Raw genomic sequence first — 24,288 nt, forward strand, 5'->3', positions numbered from 1 at the left:
TCGTATATGAAGGGTCGACTGTATTGACATTATGAGCAATTTTTAAATTATTATTCACTTATGAAAGGTTAACAAATTAACTCACACAAAATGTGTCCACTCTGTACAATTTTATACAACTATGCCTTTCAGATCCATTACTTGATCAAGCTTGGCAAGGTGACAACAATGGCAGCAAAGCTTTGGCCACCACTAGCAGCCCGAAGACCTACAGAGTTATTAATGGCATTGCTATAAATCAGCCTTGGATTTGTATAAAACATAATAATGGCTTGATAGTGCTGTTGTTGCATTGATCCATTGTCTTGAGTTCAAATACCTAGTCCAGTTGCTCTCCATGTCGAGTTTCTATGTTTTCTTCCTAAATCCAAAAAACTTGGAAGTTAGGTTGGCTGTAAGAATTTGTGGCTAAAAGATGTGCATGAGAGCGAGAGCACACAAGGAATAATCCCTGAATTGGAATTAAGTTGGTTTGTAAATGTTATATTACAAACATTTATTTTTGATCTATTTGTGTTCATTACATTGTCATGTTATTGTCTAACCCGCTTAATCCAGACCCATATGGGGGTGAGGCACCACACAAAACAATCTACAGGAGACACAGTCTTTTGCAAGCTTTTCAGGCAATTCAGGCCCCTCGTTCAGGCAGTTTTTAGTTACATTTTGCCTGAAGACGAGGCCCAAGTTGCCTTGAAAGCTTGCATATTGTAATATTTAGGTGCTAACTTCTCACTACATTATATGGAAGTATAATGACAAGTGAAGATTTCTATTTTATTTTTTAGAACTCTATTATATTAAGAGTAAATTAGACAAAATACAGTGAATAATGTTTATGAATAAACACAATTTATCTATAATAATAAAAGGCAAAGCCCTCACTGACTGACTGACTCACTCACGCACTCACTGACTGACTGACTCACTCATCACTAATTCTACAACTTCCCGTGTAGGTGGAAGGCTGAAATTTGGCAGGCTCATTCCTTACAGCTTACTTACAAAAGTTAGGCAGGTTTCATTTCGAAATTATACGCGTAATGGTCATAACTGGAACATATTTTTTGTCCATACACTGTAATGGAGGAGGCGGAGTCACGTATCGCGTCATCACGTCTCCTACGTAATGACGTGAACTAAAAACAAGGAAGAGATTTACAGCACGAGTCAAACACGGGAACGAAGGTAAATGACGTTAATTTTTGACTGTCTTTTAATACTGTGTAAGCATACATATTAACACATGTGCAATTAAACATGTGCATTTACGGGGTGATTTCTCAGGCTTAAAAGCTCGCCTTTTATCAAACGCGGGAACAAAGGTAACTGACGTTGTTCACTGTCTTTTAATACTGTGTAACCATACATATTAACACATGTGCAATTAAACGTGTGCATTTACGGGGTGATTTCTCAGGCTTAAAAGCTCGCCTTTTACTAAAAAGGTAAATGCTAAACTATTTTCAATCAGTTTAATGAAACGCTCCCGTTAAGGATTGCAATAACATATTCGCGAGATAAAAGAACGAAGTAGGGGGAAATGACGTAAGAGCCGCAAACAGCGAAGAGCAAAAAATTAATTAAACAATTGAGAAGGGAGCGAGTGAAGCATTCAAGCATGTTCATAAGGGAAACAAAGCACGGTGTAAAACGTAACTTTAAATTAAGTTTATAGAAACGCTCCCCCTGCGGATTGCAATAACATATTCGCCAGATAAAAGTTTAATGAGAAGACACGAGGTATAAACGAACCACACGCCGTGGCGCAACGTTAGGGGCAACAGTTTCAACCATTCTATGATCTGCTTCTCGCAACTGAAAGACGGCACATGGCAGATGTTAGCCGACTTGCTGACCGCAACATTAGGGGCTTCAACTCTGGCGCTGACGCCACATCTCAGTGCCAACACTTTCCACACTCTACTTAAAAGACACGCCCTCCTCACTGGACAGTTACAAAGACCAATCAAACTAACGATGACATCAAGTATTACCCAATCAAAAGTAGGAAAGGAGGCATCTTCATAAAATGCGTGTCGGATGATTTGCATGAGACGCTGCTTTAAAAAAAATGATAAAAAAAATACGGGACAAATCCCGTCCAGTATTGATTCAAAACGGGACGCGCAATTTCATTCTCAAATGCGGCACGATTCCGTATTTTAAAGGACGGGTGGCAACCCTACAATGCCAGGTAACCACCCATACAATCAGATTGTGATTCAGACTAGGAATGCAATGAATGTAATTACCCCGATCTACATACAAGGCGAAAGTCTTGCAACATTCAAAGATGATGGTTTCGGATAAGTACACCATACAACATAAAAGAGCTTATGAAGCCTTGAACCGAAAAAAGCAACATCTCAGAGATCGTAAAAAAAAAAATAGGAGGTAATGTCGTTTTACTCGCTGTAGATTTTATTCAAACATTACCAGTTATTCCACAAGGGAGACCAGCAGATGAACTCAACGCGTGTTTAAAATCCATGCTTCTCCCACGCTCGGTTATATGTCGCGTGTTCTCGGGTAGGTACACCAAAAAATGTATACATTTAAGCATGTAATGGACAAACAAAAAATGAGGTATACCCGAGGGCACTGCAGTAGTACTTAATCTAACTTTACTTCTTAAATGTTAATGTTTTACTGTTTAATAATTTATACGCTTCTTATATGTTGTTCAAATTCTTTTATCAAAATACCAGTGACAGCGCAATGCACGATAACATGGAGTGAATACACCATACGCATCCGCCCACGGCCGCCCTGGTGTGCGCAGATAGGAGTTGATTCTACAATAAAATAAAATAAACATAAAAAGAGTAATACAATCATCACCCATAAAGCGGATAGTAGACGTGACGTACTATATGTGTACCAGATTTCAAGTCAATAGGTGAAACGGTTTGCGAGCTACAGGTGATTTAAAATCCTGGACACACACACAAATTGCCACGGTAGCAAATTACAGAAGATGATTTTACTGTTTAATAATTTATATTTATATAAAATGTGCTTCTTATATATTACTTCATATTCTCATATGATAATGATGTTAATATTTATATTGATTTCTATGTTATTGAAACTGCATGTATGTGTGTATATGTATGTGTATATATATATATATATATATATATATATATATATATATATATACTAGCAAAATACCCGCGCTTCGCAGCAGAGAAGTAGTGTGTTAAAGAGGTTATGAAAAAAAAAAGGAAACATTTTAAAAATAACGTAACATGATTGTCAATGTAATTGTGTTGTCATTGTTATAAGTGTTGCTGTCTTTTATATATATATATATATATATTATATATATAATATACACACACACATAAACATTTATATACATATACATATATATACATATCTACATATACACATATCTACATATATATACACACATACATAAACACACACATAAGACTTATTGACTGAAACGGGCTTTCACGAAAACAGTTAGGGCTTTGCTACAGGATACACCCTCCACAAGTTAACCAAGTAAAAATAAAATATATATTTCTGTTTTATTTAAACCTTTTAAGTTCATATGCATAGCCCCATTTGGCTGTTTAATTTTTTTTTTCTTTCTTCAGTAATATATATATATATATATATGTGAATGTATGTATGTATATATCTATGTCTATATATATATATATATGTAGATATGTAAATTTGTATATGTATATATATGTTTATGTGGATGTGTATATACGTATGTATATGTAGATATGTGTATATGTAGATATGTATATATATATGTTTATGTATATATATGTTTATGTGTGTGTGTGTGCATATTATATATATATAAAAGACAGCAACACTCATAACAATGACAACACAATTACATTGACAATCATGTTACGTTATTTTTAAAATGTTTCCTTTTTTTTTCATAACCTCTTTAACACACTACTTCTCCGCTGCGAAGCGCGGGTATTTTGCTAGTAATATAATATACACAGTGAAACAGTAGTTTCAAAGGTAACACATTATAATCCGGTATATTCAATACCACTTATTTCTGTCAGTGCTCTTCTGAAGCTCAGAACAATTATTTACAAATATGCTCTATTAAGGGTAAATTAAACCCAATAAATCATTTATTTAAATAAAAATAATTTATGTTAAATACATGTAAGAGCTGTTTCAGCGATATCACATGATCAAAATCATCATTATACCTTGGGAACTGATAGGCTTTCCTACTTTTAATTTAGTATTCCTTTTATTTCAGTTACACATACATACGCACAAATATCGTAAAATAATTTTAAAGAAAGCCTACATATTAAATCTTTTTGTTAAAAACAAGTGCTCAGGTTTAGACTAATTTATCCTGGTTCAGGTGGCACACTCAGGGAGACTGGCATGGCACTTTGGGAAACAGCCAAAGAAAGAAAGAAACACTAGTTTTGTATTTAAAAGGTCTTTTTTGCAGACAATATAAAGCGTCTTGAGCATGGGAAAGGTGCTATATAAATTAAAAGTATTATTAATATCATTCTGCTAATAAATAAATAAATAAAATGGGTCTTGGCTCCTCCAGTGCTGCCCAAGCCCGCAGCAGGTACATTTTGACGTGTTCTTTTTGTCAGCTTTTCATTTCCGTCAGCATTTGGAGAGATAAGTCACTCCCAGACCAGACTGCTTCTTTGTGTCGGGTTATCTGATCCTAATGAAGATAAGTGGACTGTGAAGACGATTTTCTAAATCTCTTATACAGAAAATCAAGGTATTTACTTACTTGGTGGACTGTATAGAACACAGGCCAGAGGCCCAATCCTTTTCACTATTCTGAACGACCTTCTACAGATTATTTGAACTTTGCATTTGTTATTACGATGTTTAAATGATGGATTTAAGTCAAGGTGTGTAGCACCTATGGTTATTAGGAAACTGCAAAGGAAATGCATTAATTGTGTGGATTGTGCATACTTAGCAGATTTTAAATAACTTGAACAACTTGTTTGACAGACAAAATGTGAAGAATGATAACAGCACACCATGCGCTCTAGTTCAGATACTGCTCTTTCACAATCTGAAGGAAATGAAAGCTGTTAGTCCATCTGAATGATGGCATTAACTGTTACAAGTGTACCTGACTTTAAAAGAATGGTGGATACATTTGGGATCAACTCTGGTATTTTTTTTTTATTTTTATATCTTCATTTTATGACATTTCTCATGGTACAGGCCACCATGTGCAAAATCATCAGTCATTATAAAAACTCAACCATACACAAAATTTGCATGGGGATGAGGAAGTATTTAGTAAACATGGAATAAGAAAGTAAAAACTCAGCAACAATAAATGATAGATAGTGCCAGTTCAGAGACCTTTTGATCCAGGTTCAAAACAAGTATATTCTGAAAACTAATAAAGCACAACAACTAAACAAAGTCAGCCAAAATGGATAAATAAGATCACTGCACAAGAAAATTAGCACACAAATAATTCTAACTCAGAGGAATAACAGACACTACGCCAAGAGATCAAAATAGTACTCGAAAGATCAAAATAGAAAATTAAAAATAAACACACCTTAGTGAAGCCAAAGCAAATAGCAAGCAATTTTTTGAGTGCTACTCCAATAAAAACGATAACAAAAGAGAATTTAAGAATCATCATGGACAAAGCAGGAGAAATTATTGAAAATGAGAAAGAAACAGCAAATGAACTGAACAAATATTTCACTCAAGTATTTGTAAATGAAAAAAAAAATGGAATACCCCATGCAGAAGTGAAAACAAAGTCTTGTAAGAAATGCGCTATATAGCGCCCGACCCGACACAGATTCACACGGAGGCACTCGTAAAATAAAACAAATTTTTATTTTTCTTCAGCTGGAGGGCACGTCTTCCCTATAATCCCTCCAGCCACAACACAGTCCCAAACACAGTACGCTATGCCACACTAAATCACTCCTTTCTCCTACTACCTCTCCTCCCAGGCAACCTTGTCCTCCTCCACCCGACTCTGGCCGCTGAGTGGTGGTCGCTGACTCCTTTTATAGTCCACCCAGAAGTGCTCCAGGCATTTGATCGCCGAGTTCCGACTGCACTTCCGGGTGTGATGAATATGCTGCCCACAAGGGCTCAGGAGTCCCAGGTACAGCACCCCCTGGTGGTGCCTGTAGGACCCAACAGGGCTGCACCCAATTTCAAGTCCCATGGAGCCCTGCGGGAATCTGAGGCACCGCTCCAACCCAGGGGGGTGGCCATCTAGCGTCCAAGGGGAGGTATTGCACTGTCCAGGGCTGCTCCCCCTGAATACAGTGTGCAGGGGCGTCCCGGCTGGGCATGGACCCCGGCCACCTGCCATAGACTAAATGCATATATTTAAAAACAGAAGAGTCAGATATGCCTCAAGTCCTCAATACATTGAAGGCTATTAAAACTCCCAGAGCTGATGGGATCTTATTAAATGTATTGAAAGAAATGAAAGACGTGATCTATAAACCCTTATCAGGCGTATCTGAGCAGTCACTTGAGAAAGGAGAAGCACCAGGGGAATGGAAAGGTACAGTATACATCCATCCATTTTCCAACCCACTGAATCCGAACACAGGGTCACAGGGGTCTGCTGGAGCCAATCCCAGCCAACTCTGGGCACATGGCAGGGAACCAATCCTGGGCAGGGTGCCAACCCACCGCAGGTACAGTATACAATTGACTCCAATTTTCAGGAAGGGAGACAAAATGGACCCTGGTAATTACAGACCAATGAGTTTCACTTCTGTACCATGAAAAATTATGGAAACTATACTAAGAAAAAATTTAAATAGTACCATTATGAAAATAACCTATTAAATAACAACCAGCATTGGTTTGTGAGAGAAAGATCTTACCAAGCCAAAGTTTTAGATTTCTTTGAACAGGCAACTGCAAAAGTCGACAAAAACAAAGCATACAGCATAATTTACTTGGACTTCCAAAAAGCCTTTGACTTACTGCAGTCCCACACCGACAATTGATTGTAAAAGACAAGCTGTAGGCATCAGAGGTAACCTACAAAGCTGGATCTCCTGCAGGTTACCTGACAGGAGACAGAGTACAGATAAGAGGGAATGCTCCACGTGGAGTGAGGTCATCAGTGGAGTCCCTCAGGGGTCTGCAATGTGTCTGTTACTTCTTCTGATTACATTAATTATATTGATTCAGGTATAGTTAGTACACTTGTGAAATTCGTAGGTGAAACTAAATTTGAAGGAATGGCAGACACTGAGTAGGTAGCAAAAAGAACTTTTAAAGACATGGACAAACTTCAGAACTGGGTGAACATTTGTAAAATGCAGAGAAAAATGTGGGCAAAAGGAACATAAATTATAAATACTAGTGGGCTCTGCCCTCTGCTCGCTTTGTTCATCAACCCCAGTGCGGGCGCTACATGCTAGCCACTTTGCGCCTCTGCCGCTCTCGTATGGGGAAGCGGATGTACAATTTAAACAGACTGTTATTTTCATGGGAATTGTTACATACAGTATGCATAATAGACCTAACTATTTTACATTACAACGAGCAATAAACCGTAGTAAAAAATAGTAAAACATAATACATTGAAAGAAAACTATGTTTCATGTTGCATTAGAGGTATTCATTGCGTTATACGTTTTCGTTCTGTTTGGCTTTCAAATTAACATGCAAATACTTTTTAAAATTACACTTTTACTGTAAAACTTAAGTTAAAACAATATTTGGAATTAACTTTTCATCAATATCGCTTTCAAGTTTGATTCCGTGCTTGGAGTTACATCGTGACAACACAACTTATAAATAAACCAACTTTTTCGAATGTTTGTTCCTATGATTTGTTAATGGTCATAGCAAAAGCTATTCTAACGGGAAACTGTAAACGTTTTAATACAAATGGCTTATCAAGATCTCCTTTTGTGTCTAATGTTTTCCGTGGAAGATGTACTACATTACCTTTCTTGTCGCCTGTTCAGATTTTATATGTCAGAATTGTTAAACCAGTTTTGAAACTAATCTTGTCCTATTGCATAGCCCATCACTAATACATAAATTATGCAATAACATTACGATATCTCTTTCTTTCAACAGTAATTCGGCTGGTGGATGACTGGATGGTGTTAACGGTTGTAGATGTTCTTTGTGATATTGTAAGTTGATGTTTTCATCTGGGGCGGCACGGTGGCGCAGTGGGTAGCGCTGCTGCCTCGCAGTTGGGAGATCTGGGGACCTGGGTTCGATTCCTGGGTCCTCCATGCGTGGAGTTTGCATGTTCTCCCCGTGTCTGCGTGGGTTTCCTCCGGGCGCTCCGGTTTCCTCCCACAGTCCAAAGACATGCAGGTTAGGTGGATTGGCGATTCTAAATTGGCCCTAGTGTGTGCTTGGTGTGTGGGTGTGTTTGTGTGTGTCCTGTGGTGGGTTGGCACCCTGCCCAGGATTGTTTCCTGCCTTGTGCCCTGTGTTGGCTGGGATTGGCTCCAGCAGACACCCGTAACCCTGTGTTTGGATTCAGCGGGTTGGAAAATGGATGGATGGATGTTTTCATCTTCCACACAATCACCACCAACTGTTTCAGTCTATTGATACTCATTTAACCAATATGTCGTGTTACCAATCAACAATTTTCGTGTTAATTCCTTTGACTTCATTGTTTCTCGGTGCTAGGATTGCCCGTATACTATTTTCTTCTGTTGATAACCCTTCAGGATGAAATTCTTCACTAAGATTTGGACATAACAAGTCTTCTGTTTATGGGAACTTAAAGTAAGGAAAATGAAAAAATTTATAAGAGCTGAGAGCGGAGGAACTGTGTCTGACAAAAGCATTCACACGAATGAGAGGTGAGGAACTTGAAAAAATATCTTGGAAATAGTCTCGCCTCAAGATTTTCTTTTATAATAGAGAGACATGATGAGAGATACTGAACTACAGGAAAGCACCTCTGAAAAAAGTTTGCAGGTTTACATTGATGCAATGTTTTCATCATCTAAGCAATGTGCAGAAGTGAACAAAAAGGCAAATAAAATGGCAGGTTATGTTGCAAAAATTGTCAAATATAAATCAAGGAATGTTATGCTCAGATTGTATCATGCACACATAAGACTACATCTGGAGTGATGTGTGCAGTTCTGGTCACCACTGCACAAGAAAGACAAAGCAGCACTTGAAGCTGTGCAGAGGAGAGCAACCAAGTGCATGCCAGGAGTTAAGGACATGTCCTATTTAACAGTTTAATCTATTTAGTCTTGAGCTGAGAAGACTGTGTGGGGTCCTAATCCACGTCCTCAAAATCCTCAAAGGCATTGATGAAGATCCAGCAGAATTATTTCAGTTTCAAGTACATGAATCCCATACTCCAGGAAATTAGTAGAAATTAAAGTGAGGGGCTGAAGCCATAAAGCACTTCTTTATGCAAAGACTTGTGGGAATCTAAAACAAACTACCAAGACGGTTGAAGCAGAGACTTTGACAACTGTTAAGAAGAATCTGAATGAGATTTTGGGACAGCTTAGCTGTTAGCTAAAGAAATGACCTTGACGACTGGATGATCTCTTCTTGTTTGTCAAATGTCTTATGTAATAGTAATTTTCAAGTGTGCAACACATGTAATAGTTTAATAGGCAAACACAATGATGAGGAAAACAAAAAATACAGGATTGAAAACTGAAACCATAAACCTTTGTGGAACCACACTTAGTGTGTAAAGTAAATGCCTGGGTGGAGTTTAAGGGGTGGCTGCCCCTACTTCATCCCACATGGGTACACTATGTTACTAAAATAGATCACATTATTTTAGGGCCACAGTTACTGTAAATATGTAAGCAATCAACAAATACACTGCATGGTGACAAGTGGTAACGCTGCTGTCTAGTAATAAGCAGTTCTAGGTCTCACCTTCTGGTTGCGGGTGGTACTGCAGTTTCTCTTTAAGGGTTTTAAACTTTGTGTGCTCGGATGATAGCAAAGTTATGGCTGCTAGGTCAGCTGGTGATCAGTCAGTGACCGTCATTAGCATTTCAATGCTTCATCCTGATGTACTCTTTAAGTTCATTTTTGAAATTTCTTCACAATATGCATTTATTTCTTTACGTATTTATTTATTTGTCAGTTGATTAATTGGCTGTATCATTTGTCCTGTAAGTCAGTATCTTTGCTTTTTATGTTTCTACAGCTGTATGCATGTCAATTTCCCCATGGGTTTACAAAAAACATTCATCTGATCTAATCTCATATTTTGCATAAAGGCTGCAGTTCCTTTAGTGTGGTGGGAACACAACACATGAAAGGGTCCAGGGACCACAAATGGCCCAGAACTTATATCATACAGGAAATTGTTGGTTCCTGAAAATTAAATTCTTATATTTGGAAAAGGCCTACTGATGCTTGCTGTGTTGATGGATGTGACAGGACCACCAGCTGGTAACTAGGGTCTATTTCATGATACCGGAGGCCAGGAGATAGAATGATTTACCAGGACAACTGCCCCATATGAAAAGAATTGTGGATGCTTGGCTGTTGGGGCGCAGAGACAGTTGGGGTGTCCAGGAAGAACTCCACAACCCATGACACATTACACATCATCCATGAGACTTATTACACAATCGCTTAAGGGTTCATATTTAAATTACCCTGTGCAATACAGTAATCCCTCGCTATATCACGCTTCGACTTTCGCGGCTTCACTCTATCGCGGATTTTATATGTAAGCATATTTAAATATATATTGCGGATTTCTGCGGGCAATGGGTCTTTTAATTTCTGGTACATGCTTCCTCAGTTGGTTTGCCCAGTTGATTTCCTACAAGGGACACTATTGGACGATGGCTGAGAAGCTACCCAACCAGAGTGCGTATTACGTATTAAATAAAACTCCTGAAATATATTGTGAGCACGGGGGGCTGTTCGCACTCCTAGAGGATACGGCTGCTCCTCAAAAAACGCTGAAAGATTACCTTCACATTACTGCCAGCCTTGCTGGGCTTACATGTTGCTGCTTCGCATACTTAAAAGATCAAACAGCACGTATTGATTTTTGATTTTTTACTTTTCTGTCTCTCTTGCTCAGACATTCTCTCCTCCTGATGGAGGGGGTGAACAGGGGGGCTGTTCGCACCCCTACATGATTCGGACGCTCGTCTAAAAATGCTGAAAGATAATCTTCATGTTGCTCCCTTCCGGCTTTGTCAAGCGACATGCTTCCCGCACGGTGCTTCGCATACTTAAAAGCTTGAACGGCACGTATTGATTTTTGATTGTTTGTTTTTCTCTGTCTCTCTCACTGTCTCTGACATTCTCTGCTCCTGACGGAGGGGGTGTAAGCAGAGGGGCTGTTCACACACTGGCCTAGAAGATACGGACGCTCCTCTAAAAAATGCTGAAAAACTACCTTCACATTGCTCTCTTCCTTGCAGCTGCTTTGTCCGGCGGTGCTTCGCATACTTAATGGCCAAACAGCCCTATTGATTTTTATTTGCTTTTTTCTCTCTCTGACATTCTCTGTTCCTGACGCGCACTCCTTTGAAGAGGAAGATATGTTTGCATTCTTTTAATTGTCATCTCTGTCTTGTCATGGAGCACAGTTTAAACTTTTGAAAAAGAGACAAATGTTTGTTTGCAGTGTTTGAATAACGTTCCTGTCTCTCTACAACCTCCTGCGTTTCTGTGCAAATCTGTGACCCAAGCATGACAATATAAAAATAACCTTATAAACATATGGTTTCCACTTATGTACATGTACATATGCAGTAGGAAGCAAAAAAAGATTAGAGAAGCACAACGCCTACCGAAAATAAAGTATCTTCTTATATAATATGCAACAATGGCTGTCCATTTGTCTGTCCAGGATTTTAAATCACCTGTAGCTCAAAATCCGTTTGAACTATTGACCTGAAATTTGGTACACATATACTACGTGACGTCTACTATCTGCTTTCAGGGTGATGACTGACCTCTGAGGTTATTCCTCTTTTTATTTTTATTTTATTTTATTGTAGAATCAACTCTCGGCAGCGGCCAGCAGGGCGGCACATGCGTACAGGCACTGTTGTCATCCCTACCACCTTCGCCATCATTTCCCCTACCTCTTCATATCTTAAATCATTCTTGAGGCAGATTGAAGACTTAAGTGCCAGCTTAAATGAAAAATTAAGGAAAACGTACTAAGTAATTGCAACACAAACACTGACTGGGATTACTAGTATTCTATATATCAAGGCAAAAGAGAAATGGTTTCTACAAATTCTATTGTCTTTTTACTACGCTTCTTTTAACTTCACGTTTGTTGTCTGGTACAAATCTTGTAATCAATATTTAACCGGGCGGCACGGTGGCGCAGTGGGTAGCGCTGCTGCCTCGCAGTTGGGAGACCTGGGGACCTGGGTTCGCTTCCCGGGTCCTCCCTGCGTGGAGTTTGCATGTTCTCCCCGTGTCTGCGTGGGTTTCCTCCGGGCACTCCGGTTTCCGGTGCCCTGTGTTGGCTGGGATTGGCTCCAGCAGACCCCCGTGACCCTGTGTTCGGATTCAGCGGGTTGGATAATGGATGGATAGATGGATATTTAACCCACTTCCTATTGTCCAAATGACTTGAAATTTTGCACACTTACTCACTTCCGATGACAATATCAATCAATAATCAGTTTCACTAATTGATCAATTAATCCATGTTAATTAAGAAATGAAATTTTCACATGAAGAATAGTTCAAGATTTCACCAATAGATGGCGCTAGTAACGGATAGAAATATTATCCAATAGATGGCGTTAGTATCGGTGAGAATATTTGAAAAATTTTCAGGACTAAAAAGTTTAAAATAATATATATACCGTACGTATATAAAAAATTGTTTTTAAAAACCACTAAGTTTAAGTTAAGATATTAAGTTAAAAAGTGTACTAAAAAGTAAAAAATAAGTCTCTCATACATCACTCGTAAAATAAAAGCGTGGACACTTTTCATCAGTCAACAATCAAAAAGTGCCCATGCTTTTATTTTTTTTACGAGTTTGGTTCTGTGTTTCCCTTTGTGTGTGTAAGTACTGCATCATACACACTGCTTTCCCACTTTTTCAATGTAGAGAAAAGCCAAGCAAAATGACACCTTTTATTGGCTAACTAAAAAGATTACAATATGCAAGCTTTCGAGGCAACTCAGGCCCCTTCCCTCGAAAGCTTGCATATTGTAATCTTTTTAGTTAGCCAATAAAAGGTGTCATTTTGCTTGGCTTTTCTCTACATTCATAATGGCTAACACGGTACAACACCCTAGTACCACTTTTTCAAAAAATAAGACAGAGCACTTACATTTTTTGTCTACATTACTGACACGACAAGACTGCCAGGGGCAGATTTTTAATAATAGCATTCCGAGTGTGGGGACAAAGAGTACGCTCCGTGTCAGTGATCGCAAGTTCAATGCGGCACTTTAAGAGATCAAGAGACCTGCAAGGTTTTATTATATAAAAACTGCACAGACTAACACAACTTGAAAATTAAAGAAAAAAGCCCACTCGATTTTAATGCTGAGGAAGAAAAATGGACACAGCCAACTTATTTCAAATACATAACTTTTACAGCTGATTATGTGATTTTATCTTGATGTGGTATCATAATTCAGATTGTTGACGTCAATACCAGGATGAGAAAAAGTGCTTATAGGACTTAAAACTTGCTGACTAAACAGCCAGTATGCAGCTTACATGCAACATTAAAGCTCAACTGAAGTATGTTTGGCCTATGAATGTGTAATGAACCCGCTCACCTCTAAGTGGTGTGTATCTAGGCTGAGGGGCTTACTCAAACAAAATCCCACTCCAAAGACATTATAACAAGCCCTGTCCCTAACAGTGCAGTGCAGCCCAGCAGGTCAGAAGTTAAACTTGAAGTCACTCACTACTACCTCACCATCTTATTTCATACCTCTGTAATCCAAATGTAAAAATATGTATTTCCGCCAAACAAAATTACCATGTTCATTACAAAAGCAATTTTTAAATAAATGCAAACAGCAACACCTTGTGTGACTGACAGGGGTCACCACCAATAGGTAACTGTCATGATACGGCTTACTTTTTGTGATATATTTTACTGTCTTTGATGCCCCTCTGAGGTTTTGTTATCACTGAAGATGTTGTGTCCATTGTTAGGGTCATGTCCTACGTTTCTAGCTTTGTGACCACGTGGTCATCACATTTAGTTCACCATCATGTCTGGACAAAACGTCGGCTCGTTTCCTTCTCAGATCTGTGGATACAGTGCGTGAAAAGCTCTAATCGCTACTCTTTTCTTCGTTTTGACTTCTTGCTTGGTTTTTGCCTTTGATTCTTGACCTTTCATCTGTATTCATTTGCTATTTTTATTGTTATTTGTTTTGATTTTTACGTGTATCTCCTGGGTCGCTTCTGAAAAAGTTCATCTGTCTCTAGTCAGGAATGTAATTGGGAAACTCATGATCCTAGTTCAAGTGTGGGAAGTCCTGGTACTTTGTGTGGAGTTCACCCAATGGTCAGTGGGCAATATGCAGTACATTGTGAAAGAATGCAGACCCCTTCACTTTCTATACACTTTGTTGGGTTGTAGACTTGCTGTTTGTACCAATCAGTCTTCACTCAATAACCCATAATATCAAAGTGAAAAATTCAGTACTTGGAAGAAGCCCCTTTGGCTTAAATTCCAGCTTGGAGTCTTTCTGGGTAAGAATCTACCCATTTTGCACATCTGCATTTGATCAGTTTATCTCATTCATTCCTGGAAGATCCTCTCCAGCTCCATTAGATTGGATGGGAAGCATCTGTAAACTGCCATCTTCAGGTCTCTTCACAGATGTTCCATGGGGTTAAGTCTGGGATTTGGCTGGGCCACTCAAGGACAGTCTGAGACTTGTCCCCAGTCCACTCCAGCATTGTCTTGGCTGTATGCTTCAGGTCATTTTCATGCTTAAAGCTGAACCGTCTGAGGTGGCATGCACTCTAGAGCAGGTTTCTCTGTATTTAGCTGTAGTCATCCTATCCTCATTTCTGATTAGTCTCCCTGTCTCTGCCACTGAGAAGCACCCCCATAGCATGATGCTGCCACCACCATGGTATTAGGCAGGTGATGAGCAGTGTCTGGTCTTTGCTAGACAAAGTACTTGGAGTTCCATTTTTGTCTTAGAGTTCAATTTTTGTCTTATTGCGTTCTTAGAGTCTTTTAAATATACAGTAGTACTGTTTATCAGTCTCCCAGAGGGCTGCCATATACCTTTCACTGAAAAGCGGCTTCCATTTAGCCACTCTACCGTACACATCTGATTGATAGCGTGCTGCTGAGATGGTCATCCTTCCGTCAAGTTCTCTCATCTCAGCAGAGGGCTTCTGAAACTTTGTCATAGTGACAATTGGGTTTTTGGACACTTCCCTGACCAAAGCACTCCCTGCTTTGTTACTCACTCTCACTCACTCTGTGAAGAGTCCTGGTGATTCCATACTTCTTCCAGTTCATAATTATTGAGGCGGCTGTGTGCCTGGCCTGTTGCTTCATGCTTGTTTTCAGCATGATAAACTCACTGATCTCTTCTCCCTCCTCATGTCTCTTGATTCTCTGGTTTCAGTTTTACATAATAAAAAAATACCTCAGTAATGATGCCAGCTGCTTTAGGCCTCCCATGTTTAGCTAGCACCTTATTTATAAAGGCATCTCACCCAACTGGGAGTAACAGGGAGTGCCAAAGAGGAGGTGAATAGGATTGAACATAAAGTGACAGATCCAAAAAAAATCAGTTCTGTTACATAAACAAATAAACACCAAGAATGAGTTGTACAAAGAAATCATAAAGTCAAAGCATTTATACTAGGCCTATATATATATATATATATATATATATATATATATATATATATATATATATATATATATATATATATATATATGTATATATATAGTCATGGCCGAAATTATCGGCACCCCTGGAATTTTCCCAGAAAATGCACCATTTCTCCCAGAAAATTGTTGCAATTCCAAATGTTTTGGTATACACACGTTTATTTCCTTTATGTGCATTGGAACAACACAAAAAACAGAGAAAAAAAGCCAAATCTGACATCATGTCACACAGTACTCAAAAACTGGGCTGGACAAAATTATTGGCACCCTCAACTTAATATTTGGTTGCACGCCCTTTGGAAAAAATAACTGAAATCAAGCGCTTCCTATAACCATCAACAAGCTTGTTACACCTCTCAACTGGAATTTCCAACCACTCTTCTTTTGCAAACTGCTCAAAGTCTCTCAGATTAGAAGGGCGCCTTCTCCAAACAGCAATTTTGAGATCTCTCCATAAGTGTTCAGTCGGATTTAGATCCGGACTCATTGCTGGCCACTTTAGAACTCTCCAGCGCTTTGTCTTCAACCATTTCTGGGTGCTTTTAGAGGTATGTTTGGGGTCATTGTCCTGCTGGAACACCCATGACCTCTGACGCAGACCCAGCTTTCTGACACTGGGCCCTACATTGCACCCCAATATATTTTGGTAGTCTTCAGATTTCATGATGCCTTGCACAAGGTCAAGGCATCCAGTGCCAGAGGCAGGAAAACATCCCCAAAACATCTTAGAACCTCCACCATGTTTGACTGTAGGTACTGTGTTCTTTTCTTCATAGAGCTCATTCCGTTTTCTGTAAACAGTAGAATGATGAGCTTTACCAAAAAGCTCTACCTTGGTCTCATCTGTCCACAAGACGTTCGCCCAGAAGGATTTTGGCTTCCTCAAGTACATTTTGGCAAACTCCAGTATGGCTTTTTTATGTTTCTGTGTCAGCAGTGGGGTCCTCCTGGCTCTCCTGCCATAGCGTTTCATTTCGTTCAGATGTCGACGGATAGTTCGAGCTGACACTGTTGCACCCTGAGTCTGCAGAACAGTTTGAATATGTTTTGAAGTTGATTGGGGTTGTTTATCCACCATTCGGACTATCCTTTGTTGTAGTCTTTAATCAATTTTTCTCTTCCGTCCACGTCCAGGGAGATTAGCTACAGTGCCATGTGTTGTGAACTTCTTGATTATGTTGCGCACAGTGGACAAAGGAACATGAAGATCTCTGGAGATGGACTTGTAGCCTTGAGATTGTTGATATTTTTCCACAATTTTTGTTCTCAAGTCTTCAGACAATTCTCTGCTCTTCTTTCTGTTCTCCATGCTTAGTGTGGCACACTCAGACACACAACAGAAAGGTAGAGTCAACTTTTCTTCATTTTAACTGGCTTCAGGTGTGACTGCTATATTGCCAGCACCTGTTTCTTGCCACAGGTGTGTTCAAACGAGCATCATATGCTTGAAATAAAACGATTTACCCACAATTTTGAAAAGGTGCCAATAATTTTGTTCAGCCCATTTTTAGAGTTCTGTGTGACATGATGTCAGATTTGGCTTTTTTTCTCTGTTTTTTTGTGTTCAAATGCACATAAAGGAAATAAACAGGTGTATACCAAAACATTTGGAATTGCAACAATTTTCTGGGAGAAATGGTGCATTTTCTGGGAAAATTCTAGGGGTGCCGATAATTTTGGCCATGACTGTATACTGTATATATATATATATATATATATATATATATATATATATATATATATATATATATATATAGTGTGATATTTGCCCGGACACCACCAGTTGGAAACCACATCTTTATAAAAGTCACACGTTTATTAAACATAAATAAACACAGTCCCAAACACACACAGTGTACTCAGCACTAATCACTCCTGTTTCGGGCTTCTCTCAATGTCCTTGGCCGCCTCTCTCCTCCAGGGGAGCTTTGTCCTACTCCCACTCCCGACTCTAGCTCCCAGACTGTAGGAAGGCGGCGCCTTTTATTCCCACCCAGATGTGCTCCAGGTGGATGATGATGTCCTTCTGGCAGCACTTCCTGGTGTGGTGGAAGTGCTGCCCTTTGCACCGGAAGCACTCCGAACGTCCCTGGAAGGCTCTTCCTCCATCTTGCAGAGTGTGGCGGAAGTAAAGGTCTCTCAGGTTCTAGGAGGCTTAAGGCACCCACCGTCGGTGGCCACGGGTCCCAACGAGTTGGAAAGTCTCTCCTCCTCTCCCGTGGTCCTCTCCTGCTCCAGGGCAGTTGCCTCCTCATGACCCGGAAGATATAACAGTCACCTTCCGGTCCTTCTAGGCGTCCCGGCCAGGTAAGAACTCCAGAGATCTGCCACTATATATATATATAAGTTGCATAGTTTACTGTCGAATAATGCAAAGAGTACGCGACACGTTGTTTTGCCCTCATTTGGGCTCATCAGGCGTACACACTCTACTGCTCCCCTCTTGTGGATCGAACCTCGGATGTCAGAGACGAAGCCCCTTTACGCTGCGCCATGGCGTGTGGTTCATTTATTTGACAGCCTGTAGGTCCGGAGTAATTACATTCATTGCATTCTTAGTCTGAGTCCCGACCTGAATTGTGTGGGTGGTTACCTATATATATATATATATATCAGGTGGTGCAAGTACATTGAGAAGGGTGGAGACGACATTGAGAAATGACACGATCAGTTTTGTTAAGGTTCATTCCTCATTTTCTAATTAATCCCATTTTCTAACTTTAGCTTGACTCCCCCTTGTGAATATATATACATATATTTGTTGCCTGAAATCCACAAAGGTCGCAAATAAACCATGTATCTTAAAAGAGTTTTTTTTCCCAAGCTTTCAATTGATGAAGTGGGGTTTGGAAGGTGTTTTCATAGCTGTGAGCTTCCTAGATAGCCAAAGTTTCCTTTCGTCTAATACACTGGCAGGCTTCTTGCCCGAAGGTGGTACAAAAGGAGGCGAAAGTCTGTGATACGGTTTGCATACTTTATTTGTAGATGGAAATCCACAAAAGGTGCAAATGAATCATGTATCTTAAAATACTTTTTTATTCCTAAGCTTTCGATTCCTACCAGGATTTGGATACACTATGTTGACAACACATTCGTCATATTAAACAATGTTCAGCTGAATAATTTTCATAACCACATCAATGAAATATTCCCTGCAATCCAGTTAAATATGGAAAAAGAAATAAACTGATGCATCAATTTCCTGGACATATCCATCGAAAGAGGTAACACGCCACCCTGATTACAGGTGTTTATTGTAAGAAATGTTATGCAGACAGAATATTACACTTTGATAGCAATTACCCATCGCTGCATAAACAGAGCTGTCGTAAGACTCTGTTCAGAAGAGTTCCTATCCATTGTAATACCAAGGAGACTAAAAAGAATGAAAGGTGCTCTCTTTACCAGCTGTTCACGTCAAATGGCTACCCAAAGACATTCATTAGACAATACTTACATAGGAGATGTCAGAGACTTCAGCAAACAATCAACTCCAACCTGACCCCCCCATCCCTCATGTCATACACTTCCTCATCATCACCGGGTATCAGAAGTTACAGCAACATACCCTGTTCAGAGCAGGCATCAAAGTAGCACACAGGCCTACAAACATGCTGTGCACAATCCTTATTGATGCTAAAAGCAAGAAATCATGAGCTGAGACGCGGAGTACAGTTTACAGCATACCATGTAATGCACAATGTCCAGTGGTATACGTGGGACAAACAACAAAAACACTTGCCACACGTGTACAGGGACATCACAATGTAGTCAAAAGAAAGGACCCTCGGTCTCTGATCTACACACATACAAGTTCGACCAGACACACATTTAAATGGGACTCAGTGCGTGTAAAATTCATGGCTAATATTAAATGTGCCAGACAACTGGCTGAAATGTGGCTATCCAATGAAAATGCGATTAACGGACATTTAGACATGACCCCAGCATATGCTGGTTGGAAAAGAAGAACATGCAAATAATAAATGTCTTTATGACCAACCCCCCACATTCACCTATCCTCCCCTCCTTATTTGCTAAATATTGCCTTGGGTTCCTGTACGTCTAATCATTTTCTTCTGATGATGATTCCTGAAAGGAATTGAAAGCTTAGAAATAAAAAAACATTTTAAGATATGTGATTCATTTACTCCATTTGTAGATTTCCATCAAACCGTATAAAAGACCTTCGCCTCTACAGTATATATATAATATACAGTATATATGTGTATGTGTGTGTATATGTATGCATTATATTTTATGCACTTCTGCTATGTAAAGTGTTACTTTGTGAAATGTGTGTTTCTATTCACAGAATACGCTGTTGCCCGATTTGGAAGCGACAGCTTGCCGTCATTTGCACAGTTCACAATTGACAACAGCCCTGGAGAGAATGTTACCATTTCTATGTTCATCCGCACACGTCAACTATCAGGTTTGCTATTGGTTATCCAGAATCAAACCTACCAATACCTGAAGATTTGGTTGGAAAATGGCAAAGTGAAAATTCAAGTCAATCAACTTGATACCCTTGCTGGAGGAAGCTTTCTCAATGATGGCATTTTCCATCTGCTGAGTGTGAAAATGGACCAAACTAAAATGGAGCTATTTCAACTGATGGAGCAGCAAAGCCTTCATATTTCAGACTTTCAAATCCGTGCAGGTGATACTGTGTACGTGGGAGGACTCCCAGAAGATATCCACGTCTCTCAACATGGAGGATATTTTAAAGGCTGCATACAAGACTTGAGAATTAACAGCAATCGCCTAGAGTTCTACACCATTGAGGCTCCAATACCCACGTACACAAAAAGGGCCCTCATGCACGTTACCCAAGGCTGTCCAGGCGACAACATCTGCATGGTATACATTTATGTGTATATATTTAGAAAGGCCAAAAACTAAATTACATATTTTGCTAAATTTGCATGTAAAATAGAGTATATTATAAAAGGCCATCTTTTATTTGCATGTTGGAGTATCCTAAAAGCCTCCTGCATGTGTTACTCCATGTGAACAGAATATACTCTCTTAATTCATATTCTAGCAGTTTCTTTTTAAATTTGTTCCTCTTTTATAATTTTGATCATATAGTAACCTAAACTGTCCCTCTCCTTGATTTAAACCATTTTTTCTTCTTTATATCATATAATAATAATAATAATAATAATAATAATACATTTTATTTATATAGCACCCTTTCCCATGCCCAAAGCGCTTCACAGAGTCTCAGCTCTGAATAAATACTCCAAAATATGTAAAGGAGCGCCTTAATTAAACCAGAACACACGGGACAGAGTTTAAAGAGACAACAAATGTTTAGAATAAAAGTGACAAAGGTAATATTCATTACCGATAAAAAGTATTCACCCTTGGAAGTGTTCTCACTTTCATTGTTATACAACATTGAATCACAGTGAATTATCTTGGGGGGTTTTAAACATTGATAAACAAAAAACGACTTTTTAATGTCAATATAATGACAACTCACTGCAAAGTAGTCTAAATTAATCCCAAATATAAAACACCAAAGAATTGATCCCATAAGTATTCAGCCCCTTCAAGTCAGTATTCATTAGATGCACTTTTGGCAGCCATCACAGGCTTACGTTTTGGGGTGAACAGGTCTCTGTCCACTTTGCATTTCTGCACACAGCCATTTTTCTCCCATTCTTCTTATTAAAACGGAACAAGCTGCCAGGTGTGATGGGGACTGGGAGTGAAGAGCCTTTTTCATGTCCAGCTGTTTCCTTAGGAGGCACTAGCTCTCCGGAAATGTGTTCTTTTGAAATTGTGGCGTTTTAAGAAAATCGAAAAATATAGAGATATGATATTAAAAGGCGATATCCCTCCCATAGTGATACAGCGGTACAAAAATCACATGAGAGAAAAAGATATACCTTAGCTTTCTTTACTGACAACTTTACGCTGCATTACAGACGGAGGAAGCCATAGCATGACAATTATCAAGGTGGGGACTTGATGTATACAGTCTGCCATTTTCTGTTGCTGCGCTGAAAGGTTTTTCGGGACGAATAAGTGCTTCGCCCGTCCACAGGCTTCAAAGTGTCTTGGCAGCAGTCCAAGCCTTATATACTGGTTGCTCCACATGCAGCTCTCTCTCTGGTCTCCAAACAAGGACAGGAAAGGACTCAACCCCACCTCCAAAAATACAGGAATAGCACAATGCCTACTTGCAGTTGTCTCATTCTCCCAACAAGGAAAGAAGATTTTGTGCTGACAGAGGACAGATGTATACTATTCTGTCTTTAGGCTGACTGTACATTCCTCCAGCTGTCTTTGGCTATCTAGCCCTATGCTTGGCTCGGCAATTCTAAATGAGGAGCCCCTTTGTACTAAATCTGGCTCAGCTATGCATGTACAAAGAAAAGCAAAACAGATTTTAAAATGTCTGCACGGAGACAGTGACATTAAACTTAATATTATAACACCAGCCACACAATCTCAATCGGACTGTGATCTGGCCACTTCGAGATGTTAACATTGTTGTGTTTCAGCCATTCCTGTGTGGCTTTGACTTTATACTTGGGGTTTTTAACCTGCTGGAACATACAGTGGTGTGAAAAACTATTTGCCCCCTTCCTGATTTCTTATTCTTTTGCATGTTTGTCACACAAAATGTTTCTGATCATCAAACACATTTAACCATTAGTCAAATATAACACAAGTAAACACAAAATGCAGTTTTTAAATGATGGTGTTTATTATTTACGGAGAAAAAAAATCCAAACCTACATGGCCCTGTGTGAAAAAGTAATTGCCCCCTTGTTAAAAAATAGCCTAACTGTGGTGTATCACACCTGAGTTCAATTTCCGTAGCCACCCCCAGGCCTGATTACTGCCACACCTGTTTCAATCAAGAAATCACTTAAATAGGAGCTGCCTGACACAGAGAAGTAGACCAAAAGCACCTCAAAAGCTAGACATCATGCCAAGATCCAAAGAAATTCAGGAACAAATGAGAACAGAAGTAATTGAGATCTATCAGTCTGGTAAAGGTTATAAAGCCATTTCGAAAGCTTTGGGACTCCAGCGAACCACAGTGAGAGCCATTATCCACAAATGGCAAAAACATGGAACAGTGGTGAACCTTCCCAGGAGTGGCCGGCCGACCAAAATTACCCCAAGAGCGCAGAGACGACTCATCCGAGAGGTCACAAAAGACCCCAGGACAACGTCTAAAGAACTGCAGGCCTCACTTGCCTCAATTAAGGTCAGTGTTCACGACTCCACCATAAGAAAGAGACTGGGCAAAAACGGCCTGCATGGCAGATTTCCAAGACGCAAACCACTGTTAAGCAAAAAGAACATTAGGGCTCATCTCAATTTTGCTAAGAAACATCTCAATGATTGCCAAGACTTTTGGGAAAATACCTTGTGGACTGATGAGTCAAAAGTTGAACTTTTTGGAAGGCAAATGTCCCGTTACATCTGGCGTAAAAGGAACACAGCATTTCAGAAAAAGAACATCATACCAACAGTAAAATATGGTGGTGGTAGTGTGATGGTCTGGGGTTGTTTTGCTGCTTCAGGACCTGGAAGGCTTGCTGTGATAGATGGAACCATGAATTCTACTGTCTACCAAAAAATCCTGAAGGAGAATGTCCGGCCATCTGTTCGTCAACTCAAGCTGAAGCGATCTTGGGTGCTGCAACAGGACAATGACCCAAAACACACCAGCAAATCCACCTCTGAATGGCTGAAGAAAAACAAAATGAAGACTTTGGAGTGGCCTAGTCAAAGTCCTGACCTGAATCCAATTGAGATGCTATGGCATGACCTTAAAAAGGAGGTTCATGCTAGAAAACCCTCAAATAAAGCTGAATTACAACAATTTTGCAAAGATGAGTGGGCCAAAATTCCTCCAGAGTGCTGTAAAAGACTCATTGCAAGTTATCGCAAACGCTTGATTGCAGTTATTGCTGCTAAGGGTGGCCCAACCAGTTATTAGGTTCAGCGGGCAATTACTTTTTCACACAGGGCCATGTAGATTTGGATTTTTTTTTCTCCCTAAATAATAAACACCATCATTTAAAAACTGCATTTTGTGTTTACTTGTGTTATATTTGACTAATGGTTAAATGTGTTTGATGATCAGAAACATTTTGTGTGACAAACATGCAAAAGAATAAGAAATCAGGAAGGGGGCAAATAGTTTTTCACACCACTGTATATCTTCTCCAAAGGCACATGTTTCTTGCAGACTACATCATTTTATCCTCCAGAATTTCATTATATTCATTTTTCCCTCTACCTTCACAAGCCTTCCAGAGACTGCTGCAGAGAAGCATCCCCAGAGCCTGATGCTGGCACCTGCGGACTTCAAGGTGGGGACTGATATTGTGCAGTGTTTGAACATGGCGTCTAGTCTAATGGCCAAAAAGCTCAATTTTTGGCCTCATCAGACCATAGAATCTTC

At 39.5% G+C, this 24,288-nt stretch overlaps 1 protein-coding gene across 4 annotated transcripts in view; it reads left to right on the forward strand.

Moving 5' to 3' along the window:
* The window catches only part of crb1 (crumbs cell polarity complex component 1), a 223,505-nt gene that overhangs the window by 134,892 nt on the left and 64,325 nt on the right, over nt 1-24,288 (forward strand). For all 4 annotated transcript variants that reach the window (XM_028811039.2, XM_051932884.1, XM_051932883.1 and 1 more), the window contains exon 7: nt 20,164-20,711. In XM_028811039.2, the coding sequence (XP_028666872.2) occupies nt 20,164-20,711 (548 nt within the window). The remainder of the gene's footprint in view (nt 1-20,163; nt 20,712-24,288) is intronic.

This window comes from Erpetoichthys calabaricus, chromosome 10 (genome assembly GCF_900747795.2).
Source record: "Erpetoichthys calabaricus chromosome 10, fErpCal1.3, whole genome shotgun sequence".
In the NCBI taxonomy this organism is placed as follows: domain Eukaryota; kingdom Metazoa; phylum Chordata; class Cladistia; order Polypteriformes; family Polypteridae; genus Erpetoichthys; species Erpetoichthys calabaricus.